Source organism: Arvicanthis niloticus, chromosome 8, assembly GCF_011762505.2.
Source record: "Arvicanthis niloticus isolate mArvNil1 chromosome 8, mArvNil1.pat.X, whole genome shotgun sequence".
Lineage (NCBI taxonomy): Eukaryota > Metazoa > Chordata > Mammalia > Rodentia > Muridae > Arvicanthis > Arvicanthis niloticus.
This window is the reverse complement of record NC_047665.1, coordinates 74,768,887-74,786,458: the sequence shown is the minus strand read 5'-3', so window position 1 is coordinate 74,786,458 and position 17,572 is coordinate 74,768,887. Positions and strand designations below refer to the sequence as shown.

Genomic DNA, 17,572 nt, shown 5'->3' with positions numbered 1-17,572 from the left:
GTTCTTTTCATGGGTTGGTTCATTCAGCCCTCAAGACATTCTTGTAAGATAGGATTTTAGAAGATTGCCTGGAGCTGGACAAGAGGGTAGAAAAACATGAGTCCGACTCTGGAGGCAGGAGAGCTGAGCTGTCTCCTGGAGTTGTTGGCAGGACTGGCCTGTTTAGTTGAAGTGCTCAGCTTTGGTAACAATGAGAAGATGTTAGCAGCATTACAGGAGGCCTTACCAAAACCAACTTTACCTTTCCTCATGGGCAAAATACAAAACCATTATGGACATATGGCTTGGTAAAGAAGACATGGGTTTCAGGAATATTGACCTATGGTATGTACTATGAAGACCCACTAAAGGTGCACCCTGAATTGTGCTCATTATATAAGGGTGACGATATTATATGTAATTATTATTTCCATTGATTGAACCTTGCACCTCATTGGGGGTGTTGAGGGGGGACAACGACAGAATACAACAGAACAATGACTGAACACTTGCATCTCAGGAGCTAGAGGCAATCTGTGACTTCCAGGCCAGCTTAGGCTATATATCAAGACCGTATTTCAGAACAAACAGGAAAAGCACCTCTAATCCACTCCAAAGAGACTCAACCTTGTACACTGTCCATTCAAATTTCCATCACTTCTATTTGTAACAGGATTGTTGCGGGAGCTCCTGCTCTCTCCTGCCTGAACAATTCTTCTTTTTTGTGAATACCTAGCAGCCACTCCTTACTCTTGTCTCATGCATATAGCTCAGCTCCTCCACAAGTGCCTGTCTCTCTTACACTATTTCATTTCCCCTGCATCTGTCTTAGTCAGGGTTTCTATTCCTGTACAAACATCATGACTAAGAAGCAAGTTGGGGAGGAAAGGGTTTATTTTATTCAGCTTACATTTCTACATTGATGTTTGTTCATCACCAAATGAAGTCAGGAACTCAAGCAGGTCAGGAAGCAGGAGCTGATGCAGAGGCCATGGAGGGATGTTACTTACTGGCTTGCTCTCCCTGGCTTGCTCAGCTTACTTTCTTATAGAACCCAGGACTACCAGCCCAGGGATGGCACTACCCACAATGGGCTCTCCCACTTTGATCAGTAATTAAGAAATTGCCTTACAGCTGGATCTCATGGAGGCATTTCCTCAAGGAAGGCTCCTTTCTCTATGATAACTGCAGCTTGTGTCAAGTTGACACACAAAACCAGCCAGTATAGCATCTTTCAGAACCACATCCCGTGCTACCATCATGTGATGTTTGGTCTGCTGCCATACCCACTCACTGTGTGTGTGTGTGTGTGTGTGTGTGTGTGTGTGTGTGTGTGTGTGAGAGAGAGAGAGAGAGAGGTGACAATGTGAGTGTGTGTGAGACTAAGTATATGGGTGTGTGTATATGTGTTTGTGTATGAGTGTATGAGACTGAAAGTATGTATGCGTGTGTATATGTATATGAGACTGTTAAGTATGTGAGTAAATGTTTGTGCTTATGTATGAGTGTATGAAACTGAGTGTGTTTATGTGTATGAAACTCTAAATACGTGTGTACATGCATGTATGAGTATGTGAGTATAAGTATTTGAGTATGTGTATGAGTCTGTAAGTATGTGAGTGTGTATATGTGTTTATGTGTGTGTGTGAAACTAAGTATATGTGTGAAACTAAGTATATGTGTGGTGTGTGTATATGAGTATATGTGTGTATGAGTGTGTGAATGTGTGTATGAGTATGTGTGACTGTGAGTGTGTGTATGAGTGTGACTAAGTGTGTGTATATATATTTGTGTGTGAGTGTGTGTTGCTTGCTTGGTTTCTTAGGGCAGGGACTCCCTTATAGTCCAAAATGCCAGCAGCCATGCTCTCCTTCTTTAGCCTCCTGAGTACTGCAATCCTAGATCTGTATCCCCACACCCAGCCCTGACTACTTTCTCCAGCATTTTCCTGGGCTGCCGCCATGTGGTTCCCCACTCTCTCTTACTTGTGTTCCCTACAGAGATAGCCCATTATCACCTCTGTTCAGCATGTGTTTGTGATATGACTTAGAGCCATTTTTAACTACAAATCTTTTCCCAAGCATGTTCTGTTTGAGAAAAAGTAAGTGTATTCCACATATAGTGCTAGCATGCATTTTGGGAGCATTGAGAATTTTATGTAGCTTTTGTTGGGACACTTGCAAAATGAGAGAAGTTTAAATAGATTGATGAGAAAGTTAAAGACAGTGCAGGACTAATGCTGTTTCCTCCTAAGGAAACTTTGAGTAGGAGAACTGAGAAAAAGTAGACCTGAGCATTCAGTATTCGGTCCTACCTGTCAGACCGAGGAGCTGTGAAGTGAATGTGGCAGGAGTGGAACTCCTTTGGGTCCTGAGAAACCTAGAAGGGCCTGAGAGTTGGATTCCAGGGTACAAGGCCATGAATGGAGAACTTGATTCGAAAACATGCTTCTTAGTAGGCAGCTCTGAGTGTCCTGATGATTTAAACATTTCTAGAAAACAATTTATTTCTGCAGTGTCATTACTGTTGCTGTAGAATGTAGAAATATGTCTGTAGGCTGCAGAGTTAGTTCCTGCTGCTGTAGGGTGCAGAAACATCCATAGGCTGCAGAGTCAATCACGGCTGCTGTAGGGTGTAGAAACATATCCGTAGACTGCTGTTTGTCGGTCTGTTTTGTACCGATGGGATTGAGCCCAAGACTGTGCATGCTACCAGTCCCCTGCCTGGGAGCCCTTAGTCTGTTGTTCCAATGAAGATAAAAATAAGTAATTTCCTCAGCTCACTCATTGGCTGTAGACACTATTTTGTCCTCTAAAATTTTCAGTTCCCTAACTATAAATTCTCCTATAGGATTTTCAGTAATGTCATACTACAGGCCGAGGGGACTCAACAGCCAGTGTTCCCCTAACTGTTGAACCTGGAGAGATATGAGTCATGTTCCATGGTGGACCTGGCAGTTTTTCTGATTCCTGGAATGTGATCTAGTCTTCCATGCCTCTGAGATTTCTCTTGCCCTCTCTGCCTCCCCTTTTCTCCTCCCCTCCCATAATCCATGCTTATCTTCGTAATCTCACTTGGATATCCTCTCCCAAAACGTTTGTGGATACTTGAGTAGAGCCTGAGCACCTGAGCCTATTCCAACAATGTGCACTAGCTTTCATCCTACCCCTCGGTAGAGGCAGTTAGTGAACCCAGATCCTGGAGGAAAGGCAGGTGAAAGGCCCACTGCCTCCCAGAGACAGCTAGCTGCCAGTATTAGTTTTAGGATAATCCTGAATAACTGCAGTCTGTCTCCTGCTTGTCTGCTCCCCTCTGGTCTAGAGAAGCAAAGTGTGCTCTTGTGGGACAAAGGTTGCAATTAATGTTACATAGAAACAAACCTAAAAGATAGTTTGTCTGTGCACTCTGAGAGTTTCTATGAAACCCTGTATTTAAGAGTAGTGGTTATTTTTACTATGTAGCCTTTGAGGAAATAAGACTTACAACAGGTTTTTAAAATCTTGATTGAACATTTGAAATTTTGCCGACAAACTTTTTAAATCCATCCTAACAGTCTTTCCAGTTTATAACATCTACTTTTAAACATACTTAACGTTTAACCTCCCATTTCTGATGTGGCATGGAACTACCACAGGCCTTCGATTCGATTTTATAAAGTTTTCCAGAGAACAGATGGCAAGAGTGTGAACCTGTAACTACGTTGAAATAGCGTTTCTTCTAAATACAACAGAAATTCATGAGCTAGCTAGCGCTACAGGACTGGCTCTGGGATTTGGAAACAGTTTCTGAAATGTTTCACTTAAGATTGTTACAAGTTGCAGTAATTATTCTGCTTGCTTCAATTATACAAAAAGGGCTGAATAAAATGAAGGACTGGGGGGGGGGGGGGGAACTACTTTGGAGTTGCATATATAAGTAGTGTTTATAGAGAGCCCTGGGTCGGAAGACTGACCCCTGACTTGATGCTGAACCAGTTAAGAATTACATCAAAAGTTTCGTTCGACTTAGAGAGTTAGCCTGTGATTTCGCGTGCGTTTTTATTTCCAAGTCCCTGGACCTCCCGCACTGCGCTGCGCTCGCTTGCGCGGCCGCCCGGCGGTGACAGGTGCCTGCGCTCGGGACGCAGGCCGGAGCATCCCGGCCGCTCGACGCGTCCGCCTTTCCAGGGCCGGCGCGGGCGCCGAGCTCGTCCCTCCTTCGCTCGAGCACCGCGCAGGGCGGGCGCGAGGCGGCCGGGCGGAGCGGGTGAGGCGAGGCGAGGCGAGGCGAGGCGAGGCGAGGCCGGCGGCCGGCGGGCCGGGGGTTGGCGGGACGCGCGCTCCATGCCGCGCCGCGCCGGCGCCCGCTCGAGCCCGCGCTCCCCCCGCGCGTGCCCGCGCCGCTGCGCGATGCAGTGTGGGGAATGGCTGGGGTTGGCTGAAGAGCGTACAGTGGAGTTTTAATGTCCGCCATGTTGGCCATGGCGTATTGAAGAGAGCGAGTGAGCGAGGCGCGGAGCGGCACAGCCTCCCACCCTCCCGGCTGGTGTCAGGGCCCGGACGGCGGGCTTTGCGCTCCGCCCCCAAGTCCCCGGCAGCGGCAGGCGAGTGGAGACCGAAACTCCGGTTCTCCATGATCCCGCTGGCCGGGGCCGTTTCCCCAGAGCGGAGAGGTATCTGCTGCGCCTGAGATGAGTAAACTGTCGTTTCGGGCGCGGGCGCTGGACGCCTCGAAGCCGCTGCCGGTCTTCCGCTGTGAGGATCTGCCCGACCTGCACGAATACGCCTCGATAAACCGGGCCGTGCCGCAGATGCCCACCGGAATGGAGAAGGAAGAGGAGTCGGTACGTGTTAACTCCCCTGTCCGACCCGCCGTCAGGCCCGCGCCCTCCGCTGCCCGCGGCGGCGGCGGAGCAGCAGACCCACACAAAATGGCCGCCATCTTCTCTCCGCCGCCGACTCTCGGTCGCCGGCCGGGCCGGTCCCCCGCCTCCCCGGGTGCTCGGTCCCGGGCCACTGAGGCCCGGCGGAGCCCCCTCGAAGGCCTCCCGCCGTCCTCGGCCACTGGTACCCGGGTCCCGCGGAGTTCGGGGGCCCGAAAGGCACAAAGGGGTCACGTGACGAAGCCGCCGGCAGCCATTTTGTGGTCTCAGTTCTTGGGTTGGGCCTTGTGCATATCCGGAGAGGGAAGCGGGCTGGGCGGCAGTGGGGGTGCAGCAAGCCGGGAGTGGGCCGCGCCTGCAGGCCCCTCGAAGGGCCGCTAGGTGGCGCTCTGGGGCCGTCGGGGCCTGGCTGCGGCTGCGGCTGCGGGCACGGGCTCGGAGCGCACTTGCCGGAGGGCTCAGTGCGGTCCCCACGTGGAGCCTCCGAGGGGCTTGTCATGCAGACTTCAGGGTTCAGGATGATTTCTCTCCCCTTCCCGAAGGGAAATGGCGAGGGTGCTCCGGGTCTGCCCAGACGCCATTACATTTATAGAAGATGAAACTCCCGGGCTATTCTTGTTTCCACCCGCAGTGCTGGCGGGAAGAAAAAAAGAGCTGTCTCCTACTTTTTAATCTTTGAGACAGTGTTGCAGATTTGTTTACAGTGCGTAACTCTGTTCTAAAGTCTGCAACTTTTTAGTTTTTTTGTAAATTAAATTTAGGTTCGCCTGTGTTTAGAAGAAAAGATAGAGAATAAACGTTTCAATGAATGTTACAACTCTAAGGTACTTTTGTATTAAGAGCCTAGCTAAAGTTGAGTAAATTCTTCACAGACATCCTAATATTAAAATATCCAAACTGGGTGGGCTGCAGTAGTTACATTATTGTTTATACAGCTATTACGTGATTTACTATTGCCGTGGCCTTTGCTGTGGAAGTTGGGTCCGGACACAGATAATAAATAGACTCACATTTCCCCCAGATGTTAACATTATAACTTGGATGACTTCTAATTCTAAGGACTTGCACACGTTGGTTTCCAGGTACAGCCACTTATACAGGGTGCAGTGTGTTGACAGTTCAAGGAAGTCGAGGATTCCCATGGACTGTGTGCTCCAATTTTGTTGTGGAAAATTGTACTGTAATACTTCTGTTGGTACTGTAAGAATTTCTATTCTCTGTAATGTTTTTCAAAATAAAGCTGTTTAAACTGCTTGGGTTATTTAACCTTTTAAAGTAAAAAATAGTTTTGACAGTCGACTGTTACTTTGGGGTGGAGGGTCTTGAATCTCACTTCACAGCTGAGCGCTAAGTGTAGATGGGGTAGTGGGCTGACTTCTGACCTCTCGCTTACTCTGTGAGAGCAGTGCCCTTCACTCTGACTTGTATCAACTTAGAGTAGAATGGTGACATTTGTTTATTTTTAAAATAAGTGATTTGTTTTTTTTTTTTTAATTAAAGTACTTGTGATTGCAGAATCTTGTCTTTTTGTTTTATTTTTGTTTCTCTAAGTTATATGGATACTACTTTAAAGTTGGGGTGCTGGTGTTACCCTGCTGGAGGAATTTGTTGCATCTTGTGTGTCTAAGGTGGAAATCATTAACTAAGCAAGACCCACAACAGTACACTTTAGAAATTGAGTTAAGTCTTGCTTTCTGAGTCTTTTGGACAGTCCTGAGAGCTACAACCTAAAATGAAAGCTGAGCTCAACTGAAGTGTCTGTCCATGCATATTTACATTTACAGATAATTTTTGTTCACTGAAACAATTTTGATATTGTGCAGTGGTTGTCACTGGTTTTAGTAGGTGAAGTTCCAACTTTTATTAGGTATTGGGATTAGTTTTTTCAGTCATCTGTTTAGGATTCTTCAAGTCACAACCAGCCAAAACGGTATTGTGAGTCATAGGTCTCTTAATAGAAGAACTTAAAATCCTCAGAAAACAAACTGCTCCACAATCCTGTGTGTCAGTCCACACTAGTGACAGGCTCTGTGAGTCAGGGCGGTGAAAGTAGTATGTGGTACGATGTTGAAAAATACTGGACATAGTATAATTAAAGTTAAAGCAGAGTTCCTCTGTGGGCACATGGCCTGTGCCTCCTGCCGGGCCCTGTAACTGAGCGCCTGAATTGATTGTCTAGTTTAAGAAAATATCGATTATTTTAATTTAGTCTTAGTCTTGAAATGGTTAGAAATAGGATCTACTTATCATAATCTAACTTTATGGGTTTATAGGATTCTAATTAGACAAAACAGATGAGTATAGGTTCTTATCCACTGCTTTATAAAAAAGCATTTCATGATTAAAAAAAAAAATGTATGGCATGTAAAGCTACCTAAGAATATAATTGTTGCCTTTATTATATTTTTTGTGGTTAAAGAAATCTAGGCTTTGATCTGGTTATGTAGCCTAGGCTTATCTCAGATACACTCCTGACCCCACCTCCCTTAGCCTCCTGGGTACTGGGATTCAATGTAAGCCACCATTGCCAGCTTAGAAACCTTTTAGTACTGGGAGGATAACTTCTCAATGTACTCCTGCCAGTCTTAGTAAAAACTGAACGAAGCTTAAGCCTGGTAGCACAAGACTCTATAAGAATGAATCCACAAGCAAGGGATAGGCCCACTTTAGCTATGGACACCTTAGAAAAGATGAAGATGCTGGCTTAATTAGGCATGCTTCATTTTTTAACAAGTTTAAACGATGACACACATAATACACCCCTTTTTTAAAAAGCAAATTGTTAACTCTGTTTAAAAACTTTTATTGTAGAACTGAAAACTGGATTGTAGAACTTGAACTGACAGAATTATAAATGTTAGGGACTCAGTGTTTCAATTAGTAGAATGTAATAAATAACAACTTGCTAAGTCAAAAGCTAAGGGTGGAAATTTTTGTATTTAGAGTCACATGTAAATTGTAAAGCTCAAAAAAGAAAAAAAAAAACATAGACTAGTAATTCCATGAAAAAAAAAAAAAAAAAAAAAAAAGAGTGCTCCAGGACTTGGGGAACTGAATAAAAAAGAAAATGAGTGAGGGGTGGTTGCCCTACTATCACTTAGCAGCTCTTAAATAATTTCATTACAATGTAACGATGCTGTTTTCCTTACCACTGGGGATTGGTACCTTCCCAAAGAGATGAGCCCCATTGGATGGGCTTGTTAGAGTTGACCTAAGTGATTAAAATTGGGATTTTACAGTTTTCTTATATTGAAACATCTGCAGGTCTTTTTACTAGTTTTTAGAGTGACATTTAGCAAATTGGAGCTACTTTAGCTTTTTTTGGTGGGACATAGGGAACAGGTCATCATTTACAAGAAGTCTGGATTGGGTGGGACATTTGAAGTCATTGGATTATAAATGGTACCACATTGATATTAACCATGCAATCTCTTGAGACTGATTAAATAGAGTCTAGTTATCATAATTCAGCTCTAGATTTAAAGAATTCTAGTTAGACACAGCAGTCTTGTAGTCCTGCCTCTGTCTTACCTTCATTCTGGGGTTACCACATGCAAGTGAAGGATTTATAAACAATTTTGGTGTTCTTATAAAAAAAATTTTAGGGGAGGAAAAATTGCAAATATGTACACATTCCCAGTATAAAAAGCTCCACATCTAAAATTTTTAAGAGATCTTCTTTGGATTCATAGAAATAAATTTGACAGTTTCAGTGATAAGCTTGAAACTGATTTTCTTTTGAAAGCAAGCTTTTTTTCCCCTTTAATATGTTAAGCCAAGTTTATATCTCTTGTGTGTAAAGCTGCAAAATTCGGCCCATTGTTTCATCCTGTCAACAGTCGTGGAAGTGAAGTGAACTATCTATTGATTGGCACAGAAGCAGAATTAGAAACTTGAGGTCGTTTGGGTTAGGAAGAAATTGAGAAGATCTGGACACTCTGCATTAGATAGCAAAGGGTCTGGACACAAAGATAGTTGTGAAAATAAAGCTTAATTTTCAGTGAAAGTTTTATTGCTGGTGATTTTTGGGTTACTTGGATAGGCTGTCAGGTTGCTGAGGCTGACTTTGAACTACTGGTGCTCGAATCTCCTTTTGACTGCTGGTATTAATAGGACAGTGGTAATCAAACCTTCATTTGTAGAAGTTGGAATTCCCTCCATAAGCATATAAAATTTTGGGAAGGTTGGGTTTTTTTTTTTTCTTGTTTGTTTTGTTTTATTTTGAAAAGAGAAGGCTCAAACTTGAAATTTCAAATGGAGACTCTTTGTCTCAATATGGAGGTTATTTTTAAAATAAGTGTAATAAAGGGATAATAATTAAAAACACAAATAGGCAATCCAGAAAGAGACTGAAGAAAAACTACAGAAGGGAAAGCTTCCACTGACATCAGCCCAGAGGCAATAAGGCTGATAGTGTCTCAGTCTGAGGTTAACCCACGTTTTACTATGCAGTTTGATATTTGGGGTTAAAACTATCTCAACTTCATTTTCTTAAGAAATTACAATAAAAATGGATGGTTTGTATATCTAAAGGAATTTCTGTAGGTTGTGATGAACACTTTCTTACCAATTTATATTTTCTTTTTATTACTAGAGCTTAATTAAAAGCACTATTTAAATATAGAACAAACAAGGGATAGAAGATTTTCTAAATGCTTGTAAGTCTCAGGAAGGCAGGAGGGATTAAATATTATATCAAACAGTGTTCTATTAAAAACAGAATGGACTTTATTTGGTTGTGTTTTTGTTTGTTTCTTTTTATGCTTTGGGTGTTTTGGGGAGAGAGTTGGGGGGTTGTTCTTTTGTTTTTGGTTTCTCTAACAACCTTGGCTGCCTCTTCAGTTCAGTGGACCATTTTTTAAAGTTTGTTTGTTTTCATTTTTAGAGGCACAGTTTCTCTCTGTAGAGCATGTAGTAGCCTTAAACTCACGGGGATAGGCCTGTCTCTGCTCCTCCTAGGATCAGAGGCTCCTCCATCCACCCCCCTGCAGTTTCAGAGCTTGTTACTAGGTGGTTTTTAAAGCACTTGTTAATAAGTGTTCCTCATAGGAAAACACTGGTTCTGGCTGTAGCTATGACTTCACTTCTTACAATGAGATAACACAAGGAAATGAGATTTTATATTACAGGTCAGTAAAACAAGTTTCTGGGTACACAAGTGAAAGTAAAGTATAAGAACTTTTAGAGACAGGAAAATGTATTTAACTTCTGAAGTTTTGGACCTTTAAAATGTTACTTGTAATGCTAGGCATGGTGGTTCATGTAGTCTTGCCGAGGGTGAGGATGGAGTAGAAGCTACTTGTGGTGAAGAGTGAGACCCTGGGGCAGACTGGAGAAAGCCACTGTGACTTTGTGTGAGGTAGGAACCCACTGGCTTAACGACTTTCATAGGGTCACTGTCAGTAGAGTCCTGATGCTGTTGCTTCTGCATGTTCATAGACTGGAGTCTTTCTAACCCTCTAAATGCTCATGGTGACATGAAACTAGGCTGTTGCAGTAATGTAAACTTAGTGATGCCCAACTCTGCATCTTTAACTGCAGTTAAGTAAATTTCAGCTAACAGTTGGCAACCTGTTGCTGTGTTGCAATGAAATCGCACACTTGCTGGCCTTGAGAAGTTTGTGGTACTCTGGGTTACAGCCTTGATGAGTGCAGAAGTCAACTCTGGACAATATAGTGTTAGCTTTAAAAAGCTTGCTTCAGCTTTGGATATACAGTGTAGCGTAGCTTGCTGAAGTTTACAACGGCTTCCCTTCAATATTACCAAGCAGATGCATAATGTAACATGTCATGTGGGTGTTTTTTTTCAGTTCCAGTCTTTTTAGAATTAGGCTAATAATTTAAACCCAAGTAATACTTAAATATGCTAAGAAAATGCACCTGGACTGAGTCCTTTCACAAGTCACTTGACCTTACTGGATGGACTTTAGTCTGGTCCTGACTTACAGGGTAACTTCGAGGAGGAAAGAAGGCACGGGTAAGAACAGTGAGCACACAAATGCTATTGCCAAATACTAGTTAGGTTTTAGAGCGACCTTTTTATTGGTACTCAAAAGTAATTTAACATTGATGTAATCTGAAATCTTTGATTATCTGGTGTAAAATGTGTTCTCCGTAAAGAGGTCCACAATATAGTTGTAAAAACTGTCTTTAAGTTTAGGTGATTATTAAAACTGAGTATTAGTTAGAGCCAACTCTACTCTAACCTGTGGTGTTGCTTGAGTGGCTATACACAAGGCTATCTTTTCTTAGCTGAGAAAGACAAGGTCCTGGCCTATACTAGTTTCCTGTTTTAAGGAAGTGGTATTGTGCCTTAAATCTTGAATTAATTAATGACATCATTTGCCTGTCATTTACAAAGAAGGTAGTTGAGATTCCTGGGTAATTGGTTCTGGTCTAGTCTTGGCAGGCTCAGATATAAAGCCAGGTTCTGAAGGATATATAGGAAATAAGTGGGTGAAATAGTCACAGAGTACTGTGCTGGTTGTAAGAACTTGGGGTTAGAGCCAGAATTTTGTAATGAGTTTCAAATTATGGTTTATTGGTAAAAGAGGTCTGAAGTTAAAGCAGAATATAAATATGCTAGCATCGACGTGTAAAGCACAGATGTGGTCATTGCTTTAGAGACGGTGAGGTGGACGGCATTATGCAGACAGTAGACACAGCTACGTCCATTGTGTTCACTTCAGTAGCACATGTTGCCTCTTCTGGATACTAGTCAGTCCCACGGGCAGCAGCGACCACACAGGGCTGTTCTGTGGCTGTGGCTATGTGAGGATGGGAATTCTGTGTGCTTCACTTGCACATGGATGAGTTTCTAGAGTCTGAAATGGCGTCCAGTATGTAGTAAGCGTCGATAAAATTGAATGACTTGATGGGGGGCATAAAAAAGTAAACTTTAACATGATTCTTATGTGGCGGTAAGATTAAAAACACAGAATTCTAGATAGAAGGAAGATAGTTTTCTTTAAGTAGTGGTTGAGGTACACTTAGCTGAGACGTGAGTGCTGAGAATGAGCCAGCCCTTTGAAGAATCTCGAGGTAGAGAACCTTCCAGGCAGAAAGCCCAAGGATGGAACCAAAAGAACACCTATGTAACCAGAACACAGGGAGGCTGATGGGTGCTCAGGGTGAGGAGTTGCAAGTGCTTTGAAATAAGGTTTTATATAAAGAAGGAACATATTCCACCTTTCTTTCTTTCTTTCTTTCTTTCTTTCTTTTTTTTTTTTCAATATTGTTCTGAAATACCATGTGGGGAGTAACTCTTTTGGGCAAGAGTGGGAGGGAGTTTTTTTGTTTGGAAATGAAGAGGATGCAATGGATTTGAGATACATTTTGAGGTGGAACAGTACTTGCTGAGTTTGAATCAGCGGAGAAAAGATGAAGGCGAATAGCCAGAGTTTTACTTGAGCAGCTGCATAGATGATGGGAACACTAAGCTGCATAGATGGGGGCAATTAGGGAGGAGAACATAGAAACAAAAGGCTTTGGAAAGCCTCTTAATCCAAATGTAATTAGGTATAGGAGAATATAGTACAGTGAGCAACTGAAAGTGTGAATAATTTGAAAGTCATGGCTTGGTACTTGTTATAGGCTGGGTAGGAAATGTCCCTGCAGACTTATGTATTTAGACTCTGGAACCCCAGTGGATGAAGCTGTTTTAGGGCTTATGGAACCTTTAGGAAGTAGGACCTAGCTGGAGGAAGTGAGTCACTGGGAATCCAGTCTTGAAATAGCCCTTCCTGTCTCATTTTCAGTGGATCTGCCTTTATTGGTCAACATCTTATATAACAAGCAACTATGGCAAGATCCTTTAGACACCCCACTCCCCCAACCCCATAGTAGTCTTATCCTCTTAAACTGTGAGGCAGAATGAGCCTTTCCACTCTTAGGTTGCATTTGTTTTATGTTTTGTAAAAGCAATAGAAATTGTAACAAGCAGTACTGTTTCATTTGCTAGACTTTAGCTTATGGTGTATGCTCCAGACTTTAGCAACTCGGGAAGAACTGTTTGTTATGTTAGAGGTGCCATCCGTGAGTGGAAACGTTCAAGGAGGTTGGCTGTGCTGTCAGCTTATCCCAGTGACGAGATAGAGGGGACTGCTCATTGTTAGAACCAAGAAAAGGTGAATCGGAGAACACAGCAAGTACAGAAGGTGCTTTGGAAACCCTTTGTTAGGAAAGGCAGACACAATCAGGGTAGAAACTGGAAGGGACTGAGGTCTGCAGGTGATTTCTAAAACTGTTTCAAAGTCCTCACTCAGACAGGGAGATAAGAAAGCTGAACCTCCGATTGTTTTGAGGATTCTGGTCAAAGCACAAGAAAGAAATTCCAAATATAGCCTGGCAGCACAGTATGTTGAAGAGACAGAATTTAGACTTTGAGTGATACAGATATACAAAAGCTGCATAGGAAGAGTGCCAGGGGTCCCGTTGAGCTTTCCTGAAGCTGAGCTGAGCTGAGCTGAGCTGATGAGGAACTGCCAAGTCTGTGGAAGGAGGGATGGGTCTAGAAACACTCGGAGCTTGGAATGTTACCCAGCCTGGCCAGAAGAGACAATAATCTAGAAAAGCACTCTGGAAAGTTATCACCAGTTTTGTTCTAGGCTAATGACTGTTTTAGGCTTGAAAGACTGAACACAAGACTCAAACAAATCTGAGGTTTAAACAACCTGTGTTGGAAACTAATCCTGAAGCACAAAACTCGGCATTTGGCACTTCACCTGGATGAGGCTATGCAGGATGAGACACACCTGTAATTTTAACACACTGAAGCTGAGGCAGGAGGATTACTTTGAGTTTGAGATACAGCCTGAACGGCATAGTGTAGGCCACTGTTTCAGAAAGGAAAAGAAGAAATTACCAGACATTCAAAGAGCAGGAAAAATATGGCCCATTTGGTAATCACAAAAGTAGATAAAGCATTTAAAGGTATAAGTAACAGTATGTTACTCCAGTTAATATAACAGTGTTTCATTTTAAAAGAAGAGATGATCCCATCTTCTCTAACTTGGTGGCTCTGCTCTTGATAACTCTTCCCTGTCTCCCTAGGATCCGTTTGACTAGGGAGTTGGTTAACTAGCTTAGAGAAGGAATGCCCCCTCTTTTAAGGAAGGGAAAGCAAGCTATGTGGGGGTTGGGCAGGTAGTTAGAATTGGTAATGAGGGTGAGCTGATATAAACTTGTGTTTCTCTGTGACCTGTGTGATGAACTCATCACTTCCCTGTGAGGAGGGAGCCTGGAGTCTTAGGGATGACTAAACTCACTGGGAAAATGTGATTGGATTGGTGGCTGAAAGCCAGGATTGTGATCGTTCTAAGGTGATCATTCGGACAACTCAGTGAAAAGGAAGCATCCAGCTTGACTTTTGGCATAAATGTAGACAGTGGAGTTCATCTAAGGTTGACGTTTGCCCAGGAGATACAGAAAATAAGGGGAGTCGTGAAATCATGAGTGTTTGTGAAGCAGGTTATGATCTCAACCATGGGGTCTAAACTGTGTAAGCAGAGATAGAAGATACAGGGATAGAGAAAGTTGATATGGGACTCACTGTAGTGAAAGGCTCTGTGGAGTTGATTGTTTTAAAAAAATAGGAGTGCTTGGCTAGGGGAAGGAATTGAGTCAAGAGAGGAAAGAGAGGGATGCTTGAGTTTAGGTTTTAGAGGTACAACTACTGGTGAAATCAAGCTCTCTAGGATAGAACCTCAGGAGTGGTGCTAGAAGTGACCGAGAGCCCTGATGTCAGGTGACTCCAGGTGTGCAGACTTAGGCGTGACTACAGTGCAGTATTGGGAATGAGCGAGCACTATCCGGCCAAAGCACATGACAGCTTCCAGAAAAGCATAAGAGTAGGAAAGGCCAAGAAAAAGCATGGTGTGGGCTAGCTGTGGAAACCAAGGAAGGGTGGTCGGCCTGTGATGAGGAACCGGACAGCTGCTTGGGGAATGCTACAGAACCGTTAGAGCAAGGTGTAGAAACTGAACTAGAACAGAAGTCAGGAAGAGTGGAGGAGTTGGCTCACATCAGTTGCTGTTGAGGTCAGAATGCAGGGAAGAGCCAGAGAAACAGTTGTTTTTCAACCTCTTTAATAATGGTTTATAACCCCCGCCCCCAGAGGCTGAGCTATAAGGGGATGACCATGCTGTAGTCAGAGATAGGGATGGGAGCCTGAAGAAGGGCTGCTTACCATTCCTCATGGACAGTTACATAAATATTCTTTTGAGAGGAGGGAGGACTCTGAGTCTTGCTGTGTAGACTGTCTGGCCTCAGATGTGTGTGATTCTCTTGCCACTGCCTTCTGAGTGTTGGTGATCCCCATTGTGTTAATACTCAGGAAGTGGACCTTTATGGGTTGTTACGGAATATCTGAGACCTTTCCTTCATTCTCTACTGTGGTCCTTAACAGAGGCTTAACTAATTTCCTACCATGAGACTTTCTGGAAGTTTTGGAGGCTTCTTTTTTTTTTTTCTTTCTTTCTTTCTTTTTTTTTTTTTTTTTTATAAAAAAAAAAAAAAAAGGTTCTTTTCCTTCCTTCCTTCTTTTTAAGATTTATTTATTTTATGTATATGAGTACACTGTCGATATCTTCAGACACAACAGAAGAGGGCATCAGATCCCATTACAGATGGTTGTGAGCCACCATGTGGTTGCTGGGAATTGAACTCAGGACCTCTGGAAGAACAGTCAGTGCTCTTAACCGCTGAGCCATCTCTCCAGCCCTGGAGGCTTCTTTTCAATTGTCATAGTTACTAGGATATCATTGCAGTTATTAACAGGTAGCCTGTATACATTTCACAATATAAAAATAGTCCCAAAGAACATTCCATTAGATAAAATTTGTATGTGAGTTATCTACATCTAGGCCCTGATTCCATGTTTCTATGTGAAGTCTGTCTTTCCTTCGGTCTCTCCTTCCCCATCTCTTTCTCTCTCTCTCACTCTCATGTGCATGCATTCACGCACGCACACATGCACACACGCACGTGTGTCTGTCTGTGTGTATGTGTTAGTTTTGAGACATAGCTACCTTTTCCAGAAATGTGTAAAGTGTTGTATAATATATAGTGTGGGGTTTTTTTTGTTGTTGTTGTTTTTTGTTTTTTGTTTGTTTGGTTTTTTTGAGACGGTTTCTCTGTGTAGTCCTGGCTATCCTGGAACTCACTCTGTAGACCAGGCTGGCCTCGAACTCAGAAATCCGCCTGCCTCTGCCTCCCAAGTGCTGGGATTAAGGCGTGCACCACCACCGCCCGGCTAATATATAGTTCTTATATTTGCTCAGAAACTCTGTAGGCATAATCAGTGTCCTCTTGAAGGACAGAAGTGTTCAGTGGGTTTAAAATTTCAACAAATTTAAGTTACAAAGAGTATATATTATTGGCTGTGGAGTGCTTTATCAGTTGGGGCCTAATTTTATTTATGATTTAGTGTGACATAATCTATTCAGAAGCATTGCTTACTGGACAAGAAAGTCAATTCAGTTGTTTCCAATGGGATATCTCAGACAGCAAAGTTATGAGCTGTCTAAAGGGGGTTGAGACAATGGAGGTGGGATGTCTTCGTCTTTTTACAAGTTCTGTGACTTTTTATGCTTTTTTGTTTTGAGACAAGGTCTTCCTGTGTAGCAGTAACTGGTGTGGAATTCACTTTCTAGACTGTGTTAGCTTCCAATTTATAGAGATCAACCCATCTCTGCCTCCCAGGTGCTGGGATTGAAGGTGTGTGCTGGCTACATTAGTAACTTTTTATGCTCTTAGAGTTCTCTGCCACTTGATACATTTTGATCTAAGTATAAAGGTTATAATCTCTGTATAAAGGTTAGAACACTTTTTTAGGAAGATGTAAAGTCACTCTTTTTTTTTCATAGAAGGAGATGCAGAACCCCTTTTTATGATAAATGGGGGCCTGACATGATCTCTGACCAGTGTCTCCACATGTTGTCTTTCACTTGGCTCTTTCACCTTTCTTATCTGTTGTTGTTTTGTTTCATTTTGTTTTAGAGCAAGAGTAGGTGTTTTAGGCAAGAGTAGATTAAGGAAAGGTGAGAAAGAACTCTTAAAACTAGGAGGGGCTCCAAGGGGGGAAAAAAAACCTTTAAATCTGTACTAGCAGTTTCTTGCTTGACAACAAATTATTTTCAAGTTTGGCAACTTGCCAATACTTTTTGATACCGAGGAACTGAGAATCTAGAGGTGGTTTATTTTTATTATGCCGTCCTGAAGCCTGAACTGTTCTTCCAACATAGCACCTTACTTCCGCCAGAATAAAAGTGTTGGAGAAGGGCCATAGTCTTCTGTAATTTGATTGCAGAATTTATATACTGTTAATATGCTTTTAGTCACATAGATCTACCTAGGCAAAATGTAAGAGGGTTCTACACATGGCCAGGACTGAGGGACATTGCAGTGGTCTTCACATACCTTCCATATGTAGATTGTCCTTACTTACCTCCCCCAAAGCCCCCCAAGGCTCATCAACTACTGTCTGAACTCAGAGCCAGATCTTACCTAAGTCAGTGTTAGTACAATTGACCATTGCTAGGTATAGTTTTGGTGTTCAGATTCATGAGCATAATTCTTCTTGACCTAGGAAGCTAAGAATCACCTCCAACATGTAATGTTGAGTCAAATTTTTAACCAAGTACCATTGTTTATCTTCTGCCAACATTTGGGCTTCTAAGAGTCTGTTTTCTACTATCTTTTGTCTCTTACAATGTAAGAGACCAGTGTTTCTAC

General features: G+C 42.8%; 1 protein-coding gene across 5 annotated transcripts in view; it reads left to right on the top strand.

Moving 5' to 3' along the window:
- The window catches only part of Epc1 (enhancer of polycomb 1), an 85,994-nt gene that overhangs the window by 19,699 nt on the left and 48,723 nt on the right, over positions 1-17,572 (top strand). For 3 of the 5 annotated variants that reach the window (XR_013112335.1, XM_034509947.2, XM_034509951.2), the window contains exon 1: positions 4,649-4,801. The exons of 1 other annotated variant lie outside the window; for it this stretch is intronic. Coding sequence is in view for 3 of the 4 variants with exons in the window: in XM_034509947.2 (XP_034365838.1) it covers positions 4,649-4,801 (153 nt within the window). In the remaining variant the exon portion in view is untranslated. Of the gene's footprint in view, positions 1-4,648; positions 4,802-5,922; positions 6,358-17,572 lie in introns of those variants that run through there. One more of the 5 variants, XM_034509950.2, reaches the window with a different exon arrangement.